Source organism: Nelumbo nucifera, chromosome 6, assembly GCF_055504915.1.
Source record: "Nelumbo nucifera cultivar China Antique chromosome 6, China Antique-T2T, whole genome shotgun sequence".
NCBI lineage: Eukaryota > Viridiplantae > Streptophyta > Magnoliopsida > Proteales > Nelumbonaceae > Nelumbo > Nelumbo nucifera.
The window spans coordinates 23,493,843-23,515,373 of record NC_142654.1 but is presented as its reverse complement, the minus strand read 5'-3'; the positions used below and the strand labels follow the sequence as shown (position 1 = coordinate 23,515,373).

Here is a 21,531-nt window from a genome sequence, read left to right as displayed (position 1 = left end):
TCCCGTGGGAATCAAGAATCTGCATTATACCTATCCGTAATTTTCCGTTTTTTTTTAAAGCTGAATCAACTTTCATTAAACAAAGTAAACTGAATCAACTATATATAGCCTGATGATGGACAAAGCTACCGATCCAACGATCCAAATACCAAATTCCCAGGGTGTGTCGGTTGTATTCAATGAGAAGGCAGTGGGGTTGATCCACCTCACTCACATGGATCCTTTGTACAACTACGTTCAATAGAATTTTAACACGTGGAAATGTAATTAAAATATCCGGTTGCTCTAAAGCCTAAAAAGTAAAAAAGAAGCAGATAGCCTCGGTAGTCGGTACATAAAATGATTCAATAATGAGTTTTGTATTCAATATTCTTATGATTCAACATGTGGCCTGTTATAAGCCGTTAGATCGGACCGAGTTGAAATGATGCTGATCTAGTAAGATGCTGCACGTGATCACGATGTGATGGGTACAATCTAAGCGGAAGCTACGACGAGTGCATTAGAATAGTCAAAAGTACTTTTTTCTCACGTACGCGAAGTAAGACGCCAGGTTCAGGTTGGTTGCCGCCGTTGTTGGTTGAAGAATGACAAATTGGCAACCACCTAGCAAAGACGATAGAGAGACTACGTGAGTACAGAAAGACAAGACGGACAGACAGAGAGAAAAGCAGAGTGCAGAGAAACGAACAGATCTGAGAAGAGAAATGCTGGGGAAAGCTCTACTGTCCCTTGTGTTCTTCATTTTCCTCTTCGTCACCTTCTTCTTCATCGGAACCGTCGATTTCAGGTCCTATTTCCCACCTCCGCCCCTCTCACCTTACCACCAACTTCCTTCCTGCCACACCAGATCACCTCCTCTCCGAGTCTACATGTATGATCTCCCCCGTCGATTCAATATTGGCATGATCGACCGCCGGAGTTCGGACGACACGCCCGTCAATGCCCAGAATTTGCCTTCCTGGCCGTCTAGTTCCGGCCTCAAAAGGCAGCACAGTGTTGAATACTGGATGATGGCGTCGCTTCTCTATGAGGGAGGAGATGAAGAGTCGAGGGAGGCGGTTAGGGTTTTGGATCCTGACTCGGCGGATGTCTTCTTTGTGCCCTTCTTCTCGTCGACGAGTTTCAATACGCACGGGCATAACATGACGGATCCCGATACGGAGATTGATCGACAACTTCAGGTATTTCTTATTCTTATTCTCATCATCGTAACGTTCTTACCCTTTTTAATTGTTGTGACGATTTGATTAGAGAATTGTTTGAACTTGGATGCAAAAAACTTTACTTTAGAACGAGTGTTTTTCTCTTTCCTTTTTTTCTTTTTGGTGTGTGAGTCTGTGTGTGAATTATAGGATGGGTTCAGTTCAGTACACTAATCTGTAGGTTCCACATGTTGTAACTTCTAAATCCATTAAATTGATATCCTTTTGATCCCATTTTCTGAACTGGAGAATCTTGAAATATTGAATTTTAAATTACTAGTGCGTATTGTTGAAGTGAAGTTGGATAACAGTAAGATTTTAATGGGGAAGCTGGTATTGCCAGTAGGATATCTGTCTCTAGTTCAGAATCACAGACAACTGAGTTTTAATTCAGTTTGAATTTCTTCCAAATTAAGGGTCCGTTTGGTTCACAGTTGGAATCGGAATGGTCTGTTCCTCCCACCTGTTTGGTTCAGACGGGAATTGGAATCGGAATGGGAATCAGCTGGAATGGATTCTCATTCACAAGGGAGGGGGAGGAAATGGCCATTCCCTCAAATGGGGAATGCCATTCTAGCAGGAACGGGAATGGGTCCCAATTCCGCACAATCAAACAGTTGGAATTGGAATAGGTCATTACGATTCTGATTCCAGACCCCTATTCCGACAAACAAAACGGACCCTAAGTTACATTTGTAGGGAAATTTGTGGCATTCAACCTGGAGTTATAAAAGGAAAAGAGAAAACACCAACGTTATCTAGCCTACAGGGCAGATAATTCAAAACGAACATCTTACTAAGCTTGTCTATGCTATATAAAAAATTAAAAATATCTAGTGCATAGCCCCTGGAGAGTGCTGGTGGTGATATGATCCCAGCCATCTGGGAAAGGAGAGCGTGGGTCTCTTTTGGTTGACATAGTGCGTTACAAAATAAACCTATTTTTATAATAATTTTCTTTTATTCACGTTTTTCTTATCCATTGATCATTCTGGATAAAGCAGTTGTTTGATTAGCAAATATTATGAAATACCAATTCCCTGAATCATTTCCCTGATTTTCTCTTGGGCCCAAATAAGACTTGCTTGTGGTTCTAGATTGACTTGCTGGAGTTTCTGAGGAAATCCAAGTATTGGCAGCGGTCTGGGGGCCGAGATCATGTAATTCCTATGCATCACCCAAATGCTTTCAGATTTCTTCGGGATCAGGTGAATGCATCTATTCTTGTTGTTGCAGATTTTGGGCGCTATCCAAAAAGCATGTCATATCTGAGCAAAGATGTGGTGGCCCCGTATGTACATGTTGTTGACTCCTTTATAGATGATGACACTCCAGACCCATTTGAATCTCGTACCACACTTCTCTTTTTTAGGGGGAGGACATTCAGAAAAGATGTATGTATATTTAGCCTATTGATATCTCAACAACATCCATCTAATCTTGTTATTTTTTAATCATCTTGGGGAATGACTATGTCTCTTGTAATATTATAGGAAGGAATTGTCCGGGCAAAATTAGCTAAGGTACTAGCTGGTTATGATGATGTGCATTATGAAAACAGCTTTGCGACAGGAGAAAACATAAAAGCAGTAAGTGGTGATATGATATTATTGTTATATTCTCAGTTAAGTTGTCAGGGGTATATTTTTCATCCACCAAGGAGAATGTTGTTCTCCAATCTACACAGTAATTACTGTTTGCAATATTTAGACTTTGGATGCACTTGTCCTAATTTTGCTGTAAAATCTGTAATGTTAGTAATCTACTAATCTCTAATCTCTTATCATTTGAAGTTCAGATTCTCTTTTGACTTGTCACCAACAAACATATTTAGTAGCATGTTGTGTGCAATTTTTGCACATTGAGTCTTGTATATTACCTGTATCTTTTTGTAGTGTTTACACTGTAAACTTATATTGTGTTACCTTTATTTCTCTTACACTGTTGTAACAGTCCTCACAAGGGATGCGCTTGTCGAAGTTCTGTCTGCACCCTGCAGGAGACACCCCTTCCTCTTGCCGCCTCTTTGATGCCATTGTAAGTCATTGTGTTCCTGTCATTGTGAGTGACCGGATCGAACTTCCTTATGAGGACGAGCTTGACTATACCCAATTCTCAGTTTTCTTCTCTATCCAAGAAGCACTACAACCTGGTTACATGGTCCAGCAGCTCCACCAAATCCCAAATGAGAGATGGATCAAGATGTGGATGAGGCTGAAGAACATCTCCCATCACTATGAGTTCCAGTATCCCCCTAAGAGGGGAGATGCTGTCAACATGTTGTGGAGACAAGTCAGACACAAGCTTCCTGGAGCCAAGCTTGCAGAACATAGAAACCGAAGGCTGAAAATCCCAGATTGGTGGGGCCGAAGGAGATGACAGCAGTGACCATTGGTTCTGCTTTTATTACACTGTACATTTATCATTCATCATTTTAGCAACCCTTCAAAGGGGAATAATTGCATGGAGAGATCACATCGCAGTAGCAGTCAATGTTTTCTAATCATGTACCACCTAGTTTGTTTTTCTGCAATGATATATTTTTCAAATGTATTACCTCTCGAGTGTAACCATCAATTGTTTTTCAAAGTGAGGCAAATCTTGATAATCCTTTGACAGGTTCATTTGTTTTTTTTACTTGTTTTTTAATGATGCAGAAGTGAGGGGGTAGGCCTTAACACAACAATTGGGTTTCTCCATTGTGACTTGGGTTCAGATCTTGGAAACATCCTTTCTGTGTATCTGTGGAGGTAAGGCTGCATACCTACCCTCCCCAGGCCTTGCATTGGTGGGAGCCTTGTGCACTGCTATCCTTTTTAGAAGTGAGTTTTCATATATGCGAAAGGATGAATTTTTTAGGTCTGGAATGACCAGTAAGGAGCAGGGATCTTAGTTGGCAGAAATGGTTTTCTGAAGGGAGACATGCCATATAATATTAATTGGGCAAATTTTGGACTACCATTTCACAAATATTTAAAAAAAAAACTCTGAAGACATGAAATTGGTATTATTTTGAGAAGCAGATGCTAACAGATCAAATGGAAAAGCCTGGTAATTTATTTCCAAAATAGGCTTTACACATCCTAGCGCAAGGCATTATTAATGAGGGAACTGTTGTATTGATGTGTTAGAGGGAGTCATTCCAATACAAAGTGGTCAGACAAACCTGTTGACTGTGAAGTGTTGTATAGTTTGATCTGAAGAAGAGAATTTGAATTAAGTATGTGGAACTGTAGAAAATTTTCTTCTGCTAATGGTAAAGGCGCTAATGATGGCAAGTAGACTGAAATGTGCTTTCTTTGATGTTATTGTCGCCCCCTCCCCTGAAAACAGCTTTGAGCATTAATGGTTCTAACTTCTGACATGGAAGCAACTCTACCCTCCACCTCCACTTTCAGCGTCATTGTCATCAGCATCATCATCTGTATCACAGTTGGCCGAGCAGAACATATGATAAAATTAAAGATAACAAAGGTAAAAGACTAAAAGGTATACATTAGCATTTTTTTTTTTGAGCAAATAAGTGGATACATGAACCTGAAGAGCCAACTTCTGCTCATTTGATATTTGGAATCTGGTCTTACATACTACCCTATTGAATATAACCATGGTTAAGCAATTACCAGTAAGCAGAATTTACTATCAATTATTGAAATCTTCCATTTCAATGGAAACTGTGTCTTAGGCCTTCGCTTAATTCATGCTCATTTTATGACTGCTATTAAAAATAGCATTTTAAGAACTATCTTTTCTGGTAATTAAGAAGATCAATATTAAGCAGGTATCTTTTGAGTGGACCACGAGGACTGTCAATACAAAAGAAGCAGGTGCATGGAAGAACACTGCTCTATAGATCCCACCTAAGCTAGATGAAAAGTGGAACTGGTCTCATTACAACCTTTTTCTCCTACAAACTTTGTCTTGAACATCTCCCATGCATAAAAAGGATAGTATTCAATCATATGATGAAATTGATTTTAAGCATGAATCTCTCATATCAGCCTCATTGATTGGTGGGCCAAGTATGGCAAGTTGGCAACAAGTTATAATTTTGATGTTTGTGGTTCTTGATCTTGGTAATTTTATTTACCTTTTGAACTAATTAATCAATAAGGTGAATCCTTTCATTGATGAATATATATGACGGGTTCACAACTAGAAACCCAAAGAGGTCTTCTCACAATCTTTTCAGCTTTGCAAATCTATGGCTATCACTGAAAATAGTTTCTTGGGGTCAATTCCAAGTTCAAAGACTGAATGGGCACCTGTTCCAATCATGCAAAGCAAGCAATATATGCTTAATACAATATCAAAATAGTTTACAATTAACTAAAACTGTAAATTAAGGGACTAACAACCAAGCTTCAGATCCTGCAGTTTTATGGTTTTCTGCACTGCAGATAGATGACATGGGCAATTTATACCATTGATCTGATACTTTCTTTTCCACACCCTCTGTGTTTTACATTTCTCCATGTAGCCCATATCCCTTGAATTATTTCACTGTTCATTATGTTTGGGATTTAAAATCTAAATATTATTCCTTACACAATTTTTGTTTGTTGTCTGTTTTTTTACATAATGTTTATACATGTATTATTCCCCTTCGTTAATTTGAAAATATCTGCACCATTGCCCTGGCTATGGTACCAATTATCAATCTCAGTTTCATGCCTATAATGTCTTGATGAAAACATGGAATGTCTTTGCATTTTGGGTGTTCTTTTATTTGGTCTACTGCTTATGATGAGTGCTTGTGCATGAATTGATTCCCCTCCAAAAGGAAGGAAAGAAAGAAAACAAAAGATCATAGGGAAAGAGTGTGTTATTTTCTCTTTAACCATTGTACAAGGATAATTTGACTTGACAAACACTACAAGCAAAATTCCAGTTGTGTTCAACTCTTGCTTATGATTGCATGTGATACTCACTAGTGCACAGTTTATTCATTTCTATTCCCAATGGTAATTAATCATATGTGACTTGGTGATGGACTGTCAGATTTCCAATAATGGTTACAGTGCTTCCATGCGAAGGTTTTGTTGATATTAAAATTTCTTAAGATAATTTATATGGAAGTTGATGCGATTGTATGGTTTTTCACATTTTACAGGAGCAAGTTGCTTCTCAGCAACTTACCATGTAACCATTCCTTTCCCTTTCAGAAATGCTTAGACATTTGGAGGAGGAGAAGGTACCATATCTGAATCAATGAAACCTATGTCATCTCCATTATGTTGTTACCATTGCACAAAATTATGCTTTCACTGATTTCTTCTCAAAACTTGGATGAGCTTCAAATGTAATGTAATGAGAATTAGACATGGGAGTAGGTGAATGATGCATATATGGCACTGCTGAGGGAGGATTTGTGACAAAGACAGAGAGATTTGAAACTAGAAAATAGAGGATTTCAGGTTGGTTAGTTGTCTGGAAATCAACTATTACTATGTTTCCAAATAACTATATAAATCAGTACTTACACATGTGCCATCGTAAATTGTTTCTCTCAATAAGCTAGTATTTTCCCCTTGTATATGATTTGGATAATGCAGTACAAGAGGTCAGACATCACTTCCTTTGTATGATCTTGGTTCATGAGTGAGAGAGAGAGGGGGGGGGGATGTATGTATGTATGCATGCGTGGCATGGTTTACAAGGTCATTAAGGAACTAAAAGGCCTTGTATATGGGTTTTCTGTGAGACTAGGCAACCTATATTCACTTGTTCTCTCAGTACTCTGTATGTGTTTCTCTATAGTTACTTAAATGGTGAGTGATATTGAAGCTAAAACGTCATCTCACATTGGAATGCAAAGAGATGCATACAGGGGCAGATTACAGGTGTTGAGTGAATCAATTTATGCCATCTTTGACAATTGTTGATTTAAGACTGCACCAGCAAAACAGCCAATTGTCTGGCCTTCTAATAATCGATGCTGATGCTAAAACTTCTTTGTTACAGGCAAGAGATTAATTAAGGCTTGTGTGGCATATCATTCCTGTTAATGTCCCATTAGCAGCAAATGATTTCTGGGCAAGAGTTACATGGGCAAATTGTGGTGCCAGTGTTTGATTGCACGGATTCTTTTTTGGGTAAAGACTTTGGTGGGGGATTTTAATGTTTTGGGCAGGTGGGTAAGCAATTTATCCACCCCCATGAGAGTATTGGTTTTCCGGAAAATCCGGAAATTCATCTTTCCAAGGACCCATTATACTGGCACTCAAACATAGAGAAATTGGTGAATTGCCCATTTGATCAACTTACCCCCATGAGATAATCTCCTAGGTAGACGAATGAGGCCTAAGTGTGAGGTTCTGCAGAAAAGTTTGACTATCATGCATGCTGATTATTGATGCAGGTAATCTCCTAGGTAAGGTGATGCATTTTAACTTCAATGCAGAAACACAGTGTATCAATGGCTATGACCTATGAGGTGAGAGATAATCCTTTCTTCAGTACTTTTTTCCTATTAATTAGAAGAACAAAGAATAAAAGATCTCTTTTAATGATGCCAGATAAGAGAGGAATAGGAGACCAACAAATATTTTTTGAGTTATCTGAACTTTTGTTTAGGTAAATGAGTTGACCTGAATGGGGGACATAACACTCCTCTAATGAGGGCATAGAAATTTCTTAAGCTGTAGTTAGTTAAATCCAGTATCAAAATAAGCCAGTAAATTTCTTCCTGATGATAGGGATAGATTTGATACATACATTTAAACACAAAGAAGAAAGAAGATTCAGTAACATACGAAGGTAGAGAGTACGTTTCTTGCTTATAACCTTCCTGGACTTTCTCTATATCATTCCTTCTCGACCTATTGACAGTTATTATATTCCTCGTGGGAGTTTTTTTTTTCCTTTGGATTTTTTTTAAACTAAGGAGTTAAAGCAGTTTGGTTTCGAATATTTAGTTTGTTTGATTAGTTTCTACTAAAATCTTGGAGCTGGTGGCGCTGAATTTCAAAACTCACTCAGAAAACATGTCTCAGGTTAAAAGAAAACAGTTCATACATGCAAATTGAGCCAAACTTACCATGAGGTCTTGCTAGTGAGTGTTATATTCCATGGTAGAGTTAGCATTAACTCTTAAATTATTCCCATCACAGAGAGGCTTTGGAACCATTTTGAGGTGGTTATACATGAGACCGACCCGCATTTCATGAATGAAAAAGGATTGGATGTGTGCACAAGCTTGGCCCTGCTCTGTCGTTATTTGTGGATCATGTTATTCAACCCATATTTACCCGCAATTTCTAGCCTCCACAAGCTGTCAGCTTCCTTATTGAATTTCCATAACCATTTTCCTAAAAGTTCCGTGTTTACTTCTTTTTAATCTTCTCACACCTAGGCCATCAGATCATTTTGGGTAGCAGATTTTGTTCCAATTTACCAAGTGAAACTTGAATTGCTCTTCATCCAACCCAAAGAGGGAAGACAGCACTTTTTATTAATGTGAGTTTCCACTTTTCCTCCTTTTGTTAACTTTTGATGTAGCCAGTCTTATATCAAATCTTTTGGTCTTTGGATCTTATATTTTGCGTCAAATGGCAGCCCTAAGTATTTGGTTGGAAGTCTTCCAATTCTGCACCCCATTTCATCAGCTAGTTTTCTGCCATTTCTCTTGACCCATCATCATCATTTCACTTTTTGTAAGATTAACTTTCAGCCCTGAAACTACTTCAAACCACCTTAGCACATTTCCTAGATGAGTTACTCCACAAAGGTTTTACAAGAAAAGGTGTCATCAGCAAATTGTAACAAAGGAATTGGGTTTCATCTGCTGGAAGTGGAAAGGGACTCCCAGCCAATTAGCTTTCTTAAGAAGATCCCTGTAGCCCCAGAAAACTGTTTCTGGATTTGATAGCCAACCCACTACCACCTTAGAGTCTCCCTCAAACTATCAAAATTTCCACTCCTAGTTGATTGGCAACTTGTATTCCTTGTACTGCTGCCAGTATCTCAGCCCTTGTAGAATCACCAATTCCCACTGGTCCTGAAAATAAGGATAGAATGTTGCTATCCTTATCTCTTAAGATCCCTCCTATACCCGAAGGTCCTGGATTACCTTGACTGCTACCATCAAAGTTCAGCTTTATTGCCCCCTCTTTAGGAGGTCTCCAATCTACTTGTAGTCTATTCTTTTTAGGGGCTGTGGAGATCACCTCTGCCCAACTTTTCCAAAGATCATCAAAGGAGTAATCTCTAAACAAATCTGAAGTTTTCAGCCAATGAATTGTCCTTGTCAAAATACACTTCTTTACTTCATTGATTCTTCTTTCCTCTCCTCCTAGATAGTCCACAAAAAGGCTGCTCTGATGCACTTCCACGTTAATTTCCCTCTCTTAGTTGGCCACCCAAAAGTAGATGGGTCAGAAAGCAAGTTACTTCAGAGGTTAAGTTCCACTTGCACCCAAACAACATAAATACCCAATTCCAAATATTAGCAGCAAATGCACAAGATGACAACAAGTGGTGGGAGTCCTCATTATGCACTTTACACAAAATACACCAGTTTGGGGAGAGACAAAGATAAGGTCTCTTCTTTTGCAGGTTATCAATTGAAGATAGGAAAGTATGTTATGAGAGAAATATAACCTGGGGATGGACTGCTAAATAAAATTCTTCTCTGGTTTTTGAATTTATAGGATCAATTACCTGCAGAGAGAACTTATCAAAAAAAAAAAAAGACCTGCAGAGAAAAAGTGTCACTGAGATCACGTGGAAGATGGAAAATCTTGGAAAACCAGTGTATAATGGGAATCTGTTCTGTTGGGGGAGCCTTATTGCCCCAGGCTGTCGAACTTAGTATTTTTTTTTTTTCTGTTCCATGAGCTTAAATTTGATGACTACAATAAGCCTCTTGTCAACTTCTTGTGCAACTCTCCAAGTACCAAAATGCTAGTTCTTGGTCCTTCCCCTTCATCTTCCATCTCAAAACCCTTGATTTTTTTGATAATAAAATAAAAATTGCATCAAAGAAAAAAGAGAGTGCAAGGTGACCAGAAGTCACCTGAGAAATAAAGAAACCAACTCTTCTCTCAAAGAACTCCCCAGTCAAACCCTCAATTACCTCAACTAAAAAAAAAAAAAGAAAACAGCTCTTCAACATCAACAAGAACTACAACCACCCAACCGATAAAAGCACCAAAATCCCCTAAAATTGACACAAGATCTCAACTAAACTTCATCATGAACTATGCTTGGTTATCCAACAACTTCATAATCTTGTAAATGATTCCCTTTAAATTTTTTACAAACTTTTCTTAACTTTCTTCACCTTTTCGATATGTCCAACCACAAACCAGGCAAAAACTTTTGAAATCCAAACAGTTTATTTTTCTGATTCCTGAAACACCTAACAGCATTGGGAAGCTTCTCAGAAATCTTCCACTCCTTGCAACTAGCACTGCTTCTCTCTATCTCCAAGACCAAATTCTTATTAAAGGTCTGATCTGCACCTGACACTCCACCATCAGGATCAGGATCTCCACTATTGCCACTGAAAGAGCTCACTCTGTCCTGATCAGTTTCAGAACTTGAATTAAAACCAACTGCAACAGGATCAAGTTTATCTATTTATCTGTCCTTGGATGGCAAACCATAGTTTTCCTCCAGTTATTTATTTTCCTTGCAAATTCCTCACCCAAAGGAAATACAAGCCCAGAGATGTGCGACTTCCGTATCAACCACTGTCTCCAAATCAATTGATCTTTCAATCACATGAGTCGTCAATAACTAAAACTTCCTCATTTGAATTGAAACCTTTATCTGCTTCATTTTTGGCCTCAACAACTTATTGAACTGGCTTAGCTCTCTACTTTTTCTTCCTTTTATAGACTTTTGAACTCAGAGTTCACATTCAGTTTGAAGTAAAGGATTGTGGTGGGTCTGAGATTGATATACAGAGGGGGTTCAAGACAACCCATCTCTTCTCCTACACTCTTACTACCCTCCTCTGATTCTTTCTGACTCCCAACAGTTAAAAGTTTAAACTTCATCCCCCAACAACACACATTGACCTCCCTCTCTCAACTCCAGCACCCAACCCTTCTGGAATTGCATGAAACCCACCCCTTAGACCACCATACTTCACAAAACTCTCCTATTTTTCTTCCCCAACCCCCTCTCATCCTCTCCACTTCTTCCTGGTTTCCTACACTTAACACCCCTCTTTCCCCTCCTTGCTTATTCACACAACATTCCGAAGAACCTTTACCTCAGTGGTCACAACATTGAAGTTGACAGCTTGACCAGGGTTTCAGAACGAATAACACCTCCTTTATCTCCTCCCTCTGCTGAACATTCATAGCACAGAAAGGAGCTTGACCGCCCTCTTCAACATGATCAGCTTGCTCTTTAATGGTAGAAACCTTCATACCCTCATCACCTCCATCAGAATATGTCCCTGCATGGTTGTACCTTGTTACAACCCAGATCCACTCATCTGTGTTAGGCAAAAACTTCGACCTATAATCCTTTGCAGATCACGATCTGTGAATGCCCTCATTCTTTGATTCTCGAACACCAAATTTAAGGATTCATCTCTCCCTTTGATTCCTCAACAGCTATGCCCTTTTTTCATCTCTTTTGATAATGAACCTCAAATCAAGGAAACGAAACAATGTTAAGACTGTCATTATATATGTGTAGTTAATAGGTCTGTGTTGACAATTTAAAGCATAGGCCATCAACACTTAGGCACCTGCCTTGTGGTTTGCCATGCCTAGCAGGCCCTGGACACCAGGCAGGTGCCACATAAATGTTAATCATCCAGGCGTCCATGTGAGGTTGCCCTAAGGAAGTGCCTTATTGCTTTTGTCAGCTAAAAGTACAAGGCACTCACTGTTTTAACCATGAAGGCATCTGGATACCAAATAGACTAAGGATCTATGAATACAAGACACTTACTGTTTTGACCATTAAGGCGTCTGGAACTCTTGATACCAAATAGACTAATGATCTTGTCTATCTGTTTCACAATCAGTGGACTGTCGCTGCTTATGTTTTTTCCCCTACTTGGTAGAATCTGCTTTATGAGATCCCTCCTGTCTCCTCATTCATGGAGCTTGGTCTTGCTCCTCTTTTGCCTGTGTCACTATTCTTTCATGTGCTTTCCTTTAAGCGGGCAGCAGAGGTCCTGTACTAAGAATATGATAAAGTATTTTGAATATTAGACCAAGCATCAAACCAGAAATGTGCTTAATTCAGGGTTTTCAGTTTTACTGGTGGTTCAACCTCAAAATTCTCTGTTTTCCAGTTTTCAATGAACAGGAAAGGGGGTTCAGTTCTGGTTCAACCTGGCTCAAAATAAGGTTAGGTCCAGTTTTAGAACATCGATGTGATCCCTTTTATACTACTGTTGGAGTATTTGGAAGGAATCATAGAATTTTGAAAAGAAAGGTAAGGTGCAAGCAAGTGCTGATGCAGGCAATTTCTGAGGGATTGATCTTATCTCTGGAAGATTTTAGTGGATTGAATTGGAGGGATACTGTAATGGCCCTAAAACATGCAGTTTAAAGGCCTTTTATGGGCTTCAGCCCCTTTATGTACATCTTTTTATTTCTAAATATTTATAAGACCTTTTATTGTTGTGAAAAAGAAAACCTATCTAATTGCATGGGATTGACTTTATGGGCTTCACTTCCCCTTTCTGCACACCTTTCATTTTAACTTAAACTGTTCTGTTCTGACTTCTGATAAATATCGTATCATTGTTTTGGTAGGCCAAGTGGTTTATTGTTGACAAAGTATAGTAATTTTCTAAGCACTTGCGGTTTAGGTAGTGAAAAGCTTCTCATCTGGTAAGAGAGAAGGTGGAGACTTTGTTGCAGCCTGTGTCTCACCGAAAGGAGAATGGGTTTACTGTGTTGGAGAAGACAGGTTAGCGATACCCTCATTTTAGGTGTGGTTTTGATATATAATATATCCCTTTTTTGGTAGTTAAAAAGAATTTTGTTAAAACAGAAAATTGATTACAAGCTGTTGGTCATAGGATTTCAGCAAACCAAGTGCTACAAAAACAATGTTACAGAAGAACCTGAGGATCAAAATATTTTTATAAAGCTACCATGAAAATGCATTTTATAAAATCCCCGATATCATCCCAAAAGACAGCTTGCTATCATGCGTGGAGCATGGTATAAACCTTCATGTGGTTTACACTTCATTCTTCCTCCATGTCTGGTGTATTTACATGATGTTGGGTACTTTGGTTGGTCTGGAGTAGGGTGCAAGTTAGGAACAATTTAAAGAATCTACATAGCATCATTTGGGCCCATTATATAAAGAACTTCATTCTTCCTCCATGTTTGCTTGATACATGTTTTGTGGGCAAGCTTTTATAAGACTTAGTGTAGTTGTTGATTCCCTTGCTTGCAAATGACTGGTTTGCTTGTCTAGCATTCCAAAATTTGAGCATGAACCATATAACTACATCTTCAAATGTTTTCTGTTTATTGGCAGGTAATGTGGTGGTTACATACAGTGAAGACTGCACAATGAAAATATGGAAGGCGTGAACCTGGTTCTCTGATTCCCCAAACTTGATCCTCTTCTGCAAAACTAAGTATAGGCTCATTTTTACTATACATTTTTATTATAACCATGGGGCTTTGCTTGTTAATGGAGAGCCAATGGCCAACCACTATGCACTTTCTGAAGTTTAGGAAAGAGTTTCTATTGGCTGCACCATATAGAGAGGTAGGCTGGTAATTTGCCTTCATTGAATTGGTAGAAAAGCAGAGCTTTTGAACATATTATATCATATGTTTGGAAGGGCCATTTCCATGAGGAACCAGTCACAACAAAAACCAAATGCCATCAGAATCAGCAATCTGAATTCTGACATAGCAACCAAAAAGACTGGATGATTGGCAAGCCCAATACATTACTTTATATATTAAAGTTATCAACTATCTTAAGTCATTGCTTTGAACTATATTGAACTGTGATGTAATCCAGAAATCGTGTTGCTTTGAGCGTCAGGCTGTCAGCACTCTCAAACCTTAGTGGATTGTGGGATCCATCATCCATGGCAGATATGGGACTAGAGTGGATGCCTATCCAGAATTTATTTGGCAATGTTACAAGTTAGAACAATTCGCGATTGTGAGTCGTGACCATGCATTATATTGAGCAGGTTTGCATAAATATTTTTGTCCCGTAGAGTATGTAAACTTGTAAGCGTCTAATATAGTTTCCAGATCCAACCTCTTTTCTAAAAGCGACGCCTGCTATTTGTTTATTCTTTAATCATCAGCACTCAGCAGTGAAGCTGTTTTTGCTTAGACGCTAATGTTTAAATTTAGAGTTTCTTCTTGCATGTTGGAGCCTGAATCATGCCACTTTATTTATTTTGGATTGCTTAGGGTAAAAGCATTTAATAACATCTTATTAAATTATGTAAACAAAGCTGTCAGACTTGGACCTGACAGTGACAGACCAAGAAGGCTCACTGTCACTGGGGTCATGGTTTTACTTTTACCAAATAACTGGACGATCAGATACGGTGAAAATAGTTAAATAACTGGGATCTGGAAATTAAACGAGATGATCGGGTCATTGCTTCAATTCAATTGTTTGGTCCGTTCTCACTTCTGAGTTTAACCACTGTTATTGACGCTCGATCTTCACGAATCATGATTGATCGAGTGATTCACTCCAACTATTAACCTGTCTGTTCCTGGTCCAGATAGGTCCGTCCAATGCTGAATCTTGTATTGGATATGGTGACCCACTGATCCTGAGTTATTATTCGTTTCGTAATGGTACCTCTGAAGTCTGAACTGTGATTGACTAACTACGGATGGCGAAAACTATGTTAGCTAAGCTTTAAGTGCCCGACATCACTGGAGTTGGTACTTGAACAATTTGGCCTTGGGCCAAGGTTGTTAGTTGGGGTCGGCCTGTAATCGGGAATAGCTTCTGATTTTGTCAATATAGAATATACGAATTGGCAGTTGTCTCTGGCCTTTCTATAAAAAAAAAAAGAAAGAAAAGATATCGTATTTACAGGAAAAAAATCAAGCAGTTTTTGCCAGGCAGGTAGTTAGAACCCAGAAAGATACAATTGCCATTACTGACCCACTCTTCCTTCCTTTTTTTTGTTTTTAATGCTCTCTAAAACTAAAAGTAGAAAAAGTGAGAATCAAGATATTTCATATTCTGAGTAGAAGAATATGAAAAGAAATAGCATAGAATGATAGAATGTAGAAAAGTGAGAATCAAGATATGTCATATTCTTTATCGGGTCATGCATGACTGGATTGCCCCTCTGTGAGTGCAATTGCCACCCTTTTCTGACGTGGCTAGATCCCAATCCTTTAGTTTCTTTTTAAACTTGTTCTTTGAATATTCCTCTTATAAAATTTGTGTCCAATTTGTAGTCATCCAAAAGTTGATAAGTTTCTGTTTAGAAGGAATGGAGTTGGATTGGAGGGAGATATTTTAGTATTATTTGCGCTTTCACCTTTCAGCTTCTTTCATCAAAAAAAAAAAAAAAGTCTTTCAGCTTCCTTCAGGTCAACGTTTTTGATGTGCCACAGTTTCAGGTAGGGTGCAATCAAATTTGAGCTTTCATGGGATGTTGAACAGTTTCGCCTCCCAAGCCTGACTCGAACTTTCAAGCAAAACTTGAACTCATAGATCGAGCTCAAACTGGAAAATACTTTAATCGAGCTGAACATGTTGAAGTTTGGCTTGTCTCGGTTTGATTACACCCTTAATTTCAAGTCAATGCTTTTAATTTGTGACATGTAGAGGTGGATAGGAATCTAGATTTTTACAAAATATTCAAGTTTGGCTCGAGAAAAGCTTGATTTGACTCAGAATGTTAATAATCAAGTTGAATTTGAGCCTAATGAAATTCAGTATAATTTTTCATTTTTCATATGAAGTTTAGACCACCATCAAGCTCAGCCTAGCTCGAACATATGGCGTTTGAATTGAATTCTTTTGGCGAGTTGAACTTGAATAGCAAAATATTCCGCTCATTCAGCCTTATTACTTATATGGGTATGGGTGACAAGGCCATCTCCTTTGCCACGTCGGACCATGGGTGACTCATCGGTGGGGGCCGGGGAGGCTCCCATTTTACCTGTTCGTTTCTTTTGTTTATTTAAGAGAATAGAGACAGTCCGATAGAGACAGAGACGGTGAAGTAAATTCGGAAAAAAGAGATGCAGCAGCACCTCCTAAATTTAAATCTTATCCAAAAGAAAATAAAAGCTGAAAAAGGAGGAGGCATGAAAAGCAGCTGGGCTGGGCAATGGGTTGATCGGTGAGAGGAATCTTGTAAATTCTTTCTCTGTTTATTTTATCTTAATTCTTTTGTTCATTTTCTTCTTTCGAGTTGTCCTTTGCCGCCAAGGTTGCAACCTTTCATGGCCGTCTGATTCTAATTCCAAGTTGGTGGGTCCCTCTGATTGTGACCGCACCTATGCGAGACTCCAAGAAGAACAGGAAAACGAGACCAGAGAGTTTCCCCCCCTCTCTCTCGCATTTCTCTTCTCATCCACTCCTTCTGTTCCTGGCCCCCTCCAGAATCAACTTTGAGTCCCTGCAAAGCGATTTGGATTCCAAATGGGTTGTTGGTGTATGATTAGTTCCCGCATTCTTGAATTGAAGCCTTTTGACCCCTTGAAGAATTCTGATCTGGGTTAGTTGCAGTTATTGCTGTTGTTGGTGTCCTCCTATTGATTTATTCTTCGTCTTGTTCTTCGTCTTCAAGTGGCGGACGGTCTTTGTTCTCCTGGGTTTGGACTTCTGAAGTGAGCTAAGTTTAGCGAATAGCGATGTCGACTGCTAGTATGAACCTTATTACAACTGTAATCGGGTTTGGGATGAGCGCGACTTTTATTGTGTTTGTATGCACAAGACTAATATGCGGAAGGATCCGCGCAGTTGAATCTCGCCCAGTATTCGAAATGGACTCCAGGACTGATATTGAGCAGGTATGCTGGATTCTGGTATTGCTATCTTCTTTCTCATGATTTATGGTGGTGGTCTCGGATCTGCGTATCCTCCTTTTGATCTCAAGATTTAAAGTTACGGTTTTCATTGGATATGGTCTATTCAATTGTGTTTGAGCGGACTCTGTTCTTATTTGTAGATCGATTAATTTGATTGGTTACTCTGCAAATCATATCGTTGCTACATGGTGACATTTGCTCTTCGCTAGAGTTCTGTTGGTGTGATAGTATTGTTCCTTTCACAGATCATGTCTTTGTTATGAAAAACGGTTCGAAATATAAGAAAAAGATACAACAGCATTATAACATTTCCCTTTGTTTAAGATAAAGTAGTTTCTTTCTTTGTTAATATTTAGTTTTTTTTTTTTTTTTTTGGTGCTTCTTTGTTCTACATTTTTTAACTTTTCTTGCTACTGTAACTTTTTCATTTTATTATTTGCATGAATCTAATCTTATGATTATTTCCATTTTCTTAGAAATTTATCAAAGCTTAAAATAGAAAAAAGAGCTTGATTTTACATCAATATCCTACATCTAAGCAATTGATACCACCAAACTTACCACTTCTAGGTTATGCTTATGATCTATAGCTGCTATAATTTCTCTTCAAAGTCGATTAACCCTCATGCTGATACTGAAAAAAAGTCTCTGAATAGGTTTGGTGATGTAAGGGTAATCTCTCTCCAAATAAATCTTTAGTTTAGTAAGGGTAATGTAAAAAGGAAAGAAAATTATAAGGTATGGAAATGGGTTCCAGTCAATTTAATTTGATTCGTATGAATTGACAAAATTGAAACATTTATGAATTGAATAATGAAATTTGAACTATAGTTTGTGGTTTTTCCCCAATACAAGGATTTTGAAGTAAGATTTGAATCAGAACTCTGGGGATTCACTAATTGAATTGTGAATCTTATCATTGATTGCAAGATTTCAACAACATTGCTGCCCATCCACCATGGTATGAATTTGAAGTATCCATGCATCATTGAACTGCTTGTTTGATACATGATGTCAAGCATAAATAAGGCTGAAAGGTAAGACTGCAGTTCAAACGTAAAAGTTGTGGTCTGATAATGAGGTTTTTGTTGCTTACAAAGATATGTGATCAGTGATTGCTTGTGTAAGTGGTTCTTATTCAATAAGCGTTCAATGTATTCTTATGTAATAAAGGAAAGTTTCATTAACATAAAAAGGAGTTTTCAAGTAATAAGAAATCACCATGGAAAAAGAGGAAATATAAGGTAACATGTACATCAATCACAGCCAAATGAAAGAATCAAGTCTCCCTACAAATAAAAAAAAAGTCCATCACCCATGCTGGTTTCAGTTATTTGGGGTCTTGGTCAAGACCCAAGATCAACATTTGATGCAGCTCTAGAGGTTGACGTAGAAATTTGTTATCTCCATGCAAAATGAAGTGTCCAATGCTGCCATCTTTACAACACATACTCCACTATAGAGCTTCATTAACAGTCAAAGCCAATAGAATCCAGGATTAAGAATATGGAAATTCTGGTTAAAGCAGTGGCTCTTAGCAACAAATTGAGTTTTTTTTCCCTCTTCCATGGTGATGATGCTAGATCTAAAGATCATTCCATAGTGCTTGAGGATAAGGGATGCCAGGAAGAAAGAGAATGCCAGGAAGGGGAGCATCAGGATTTTGGCCAAGTTGTTAGCAACCCTGTTCAGGTAATTGGTAAGGAACATCCCTCTGAAATTACTCAAAGTGGGAAAGAGGATAATGGTGAAACCATGCTCAATTGATGCTTCAGGATATCTTGGTTCTTGGAAGAATTGATAGCTAAGTGGAAAGAGAAAGGGGGACAGGGAAAAGAAGCTAAAAATGTTTCTTGAGATCAAGGGAGAAACTGCAAGGGGAAAATTTTCATCTCAATTAATTTGCTACTTCTGAATCTTATTTTTTCTGGTTGGTCTAATTGTTGGGAAGGCTTAATGTGGAGGTGTTATCCAGAGGTTGAGCAGAATCTATGGTTGTAAATATTTTCTTTTATTGGTGGAGATGGGTAATTGCTGTCAAAGTTTTGTAAAAGGTGGTTGTAGGGATTTATTTTTCTTCGATGGAATCTGCCTTAGGTTTTGGTTTTTTTTTGGAGGCAGGGGGTGTTTATATCAAGTCTTCTGCAGATGGTTGAGAGGGAAGCTTTTGTTTCTTTCTCTTTTTCTCCTTTTGGGCTTTGGGAGTGTAAGTTTGGGGCCCTTTTATTTTGCTAAGGATATTCTATTTTTATAGTGCCGAGTAGCCATTACCAACAAAAATGTGATTAGAGTACCTCCATGTTCCAGGGATGGCTTCTTTATGTATGAAAATGTATTCCTTACCATTGTTTGTTTCAGAACCCATAAATACAGTGGGTTGGCTTGACTGAGATCATACAAGTTTCCATCTTTCTCATATTACATTTAGAATTTCTTTTGGGTCTTATAGTTTTAATCCTTTGGAATTTGTTGACAGCCAGAACATAGGATCAGTGGGCTTGAACCTGTTGTGGTTGCTGCCATCCCCACAATGAAGTTTGACAGGAAGGCTTTCCGTTCTGTTGAAGATGCACAGTAAGTTTATATTGTATATCCAGGAACTCTCTCTCTCTCTCTCTCTCTCTCTCTCTCAAGTTTCACAGGGTCTTCTGTAGGCAGAGTTTTATTCTTTCTCAAGCAGCAGAGTAAATGAGTTTGCAATAGGGAGGCCTGAAAGGCAAAGGTTGTAGGGAATACATGCATTTAAATTTAATTATCTTGTACTGTCTTCTACTTAATGTTTTCTGCAATTGGAATGAAGGTTTTATTTACTTTTGGTAAACTTAGTATTATCATACAAGGTGGTATTCAGCGAATATGAAGAAAGGCTTTAAATGGCCAAAACCATGTTAAATATGGCTCATCAATAGATGTTATATAGAATATATACATTCTTGGTTCCTGATTTTTATCCTTTATATTTGTAATTTTAATCTAGATGTTAAGAATTCATTATGTTTATGCTACTGCAGGTGTTCGATATGTTTGGCTGAGTATGAAGAGAAGGAGATATTGCGAATTATGCCCAACTGTGGCCACAATTTTCATTTAACCTGCATAGATATCTGGCTACAGAAACAATCAACATGTCCAGTTTGCCGATTTCCTTTAAAAGAATCATTTGAGTCAAAATATGAGGGATCACCAACTTTCAATGTACTCCATGAATCAATTGATGGTCCTGAGGTTGTGAGTGACAATTCTAACGGCTGGCTGCTACCTGACCATGGGCATCCATTGGGAACTGGAAGTAACCAAGGTAATCATGAATCAATGCCCAGAAACCTAGAACTTGCTCCTATTGGAGAACTAGAAACAAGGCGATAGCGAAAGTGAGGAGATAAGTGGATTGGTTTGGGAATGGGTTATTCCTTTGCTTCTTGGAAGCAACGTATGCATATAAAGAAAATTTTACATACTAATGGAAGTGTTCTGAATCCTGATCATGGTCTTGAGGTGTAGAAAGTTCCATGAAGTGAATGTGCAGTTGAGATATCTTAAAACTTCATGGGCACTCCATTCTTTACAATTTCTTACAATGAACTATTTGAGATTTTCTGAATACTAAATAGTTGCATGCAATGTTTTAGAAGATATGCTTTAGGCACACAGGCGAGATTCAGTTTGTGGCCTCATGTGAACCAAGGTGTGCCTCAGCAGGCTTGTAGTTGTATTTAATGAATTAATCTTGCATTTGATGTTGTACTTATGATGCTTAGAGTTTAAACAATTTGTGTTAATAACATGGAATTCTAACCAACTGAACTAACAAGTTTTCTGAAATATTTGATTTGTTTCAGACTTTAGATTTGCATACACTTCAAGCTTTAGAACCTAGGGATGCTCACGGTTTGGTTAGCCGAACCATGAGCAATTTTCGGAAACCGAATTGGTCTTATCGGTTTTTGCATTTCTCCGAACTGAAATCGAACTGGTACCACCGGTTAACTGGTTGACTGGTTTCAGTTTTTGATCGGTTCGGTTCTTTGGTTTTTTATATTTATAACATATTATATTAACCGCTGAACATAGCATAGATTTAATAATTGAACATGTTCTTTAACCCATAAATACAGTGGTTTGAAAATCTCTGATGCAATCGGCCGCGATTTGTGAACTGAACATAGCATTCACAAGAATCAGGTTCTAATTCGATTAGGTGTTGCTCACTTTGTGTGCAAGCTCAAAATGCCTAAATTTCTACAAGTTGCAAGGAGTAGTTACAAGGCTGCACCAGTCTTGATGGACATGTTCTTTATGAAGGCCAATGCATTATCCAACAATCCAACACCACATAGCCAATCGACCAATGA

At 38.3% G+C, this 21,531-nt stretch overlaps 2 protein-coding genes across 2 annotated transcripts; both read left to right on the top strand.

The window, feature by feature from the left end:
- The first annotated feature begins 533 nt into the window (after positions 1–533).
- LOC104612696 (putative arabinosyltransferase ARAD1) lies at positions 534–3,807 on the top strand. The gene is made up of 4 exons (XM_010280229.3): positions 534–1,184; positions 2,303–2,599; positions 2,699–2,794; positions 3,159–3,807. Exons 1-4 carry the CDS (start codon positions 708–710, stop codon positions 3,582–3,584), a joined length of 1,296 nt encoding a protein of 431 aa, XP_010278531.1. The 5' UTR covers positions 534–707; the 3' UTR covers positions 3,585–3,807.
- A 12,554-nt stretch (positions 3,808–16,361) lies between these two features.
- LOC104612695 (RING-H2 finger protein ATL38-like) lies at positions 16,362–20,927 on the top strand. The gene is made up of 3 exons (XM_010280228.3): positions 16,362–17,161; positions 19,656–19,753; positions 20,191–20,927. Exons 1-3 carry the CDS (start codon positions 17,003–17,005, stop codon positions 20,543–20,545), a joined length of 612 nt encoding a protein of 203 aa, XP_010278530.1. The 5' UTR covers positions 16,362–17,002; the 3' UTR covers positions 20,546–20,927.
- The last annotated feature ends 604 nt before the right edge of the window (positions 20,928–21,531 follow it).

Bases quoted from the DNA above. Each gene is read 5' to 3' on its own strand.
- LOC104612695 (XM_010280228.3), top strand. From the start codon at position 17,003: ATGTCGACTGCTAGTATGAACCTTATTACAACTGTAATCGGGTTTGGG. The intron at 17,162-19,655 runs GTATGCTGGATT...ATTTGTTGACAG, and splicing joins CCAGGACTGATATTGAGCAG to CCAGAACATAGGATCAGTGG. The intron at 19,754-20,190 runs GTAAGTTTATAT...ATGCTACTGCAG, and splicing joins CGTTCTGTTGAAGATGCACA to GTGTTCGATATGTTTGGCTG.
- LOC104612696 (XM_010280229.3), top strand. From the start codon at position 708: ATGCTGGGGAAAGCTCTACTGTCCCTTGTGTTCTTCATTTTCCTCTTC. The intron at 1,185-2,302 runs GTATTTCTTATT...TTGTGGTTCTAG, and splicing joins AGATTGATCGACAACTTCAG to ATTGACTTGCTGGAGTTTCT. The intron at 2,600-2,698 runs GTATGTATATTT...GTAATATTATAG, and splicing joins GGAGGACATTCAGAAAAGAT to GAAGGAATTGTCCGGGCAAA.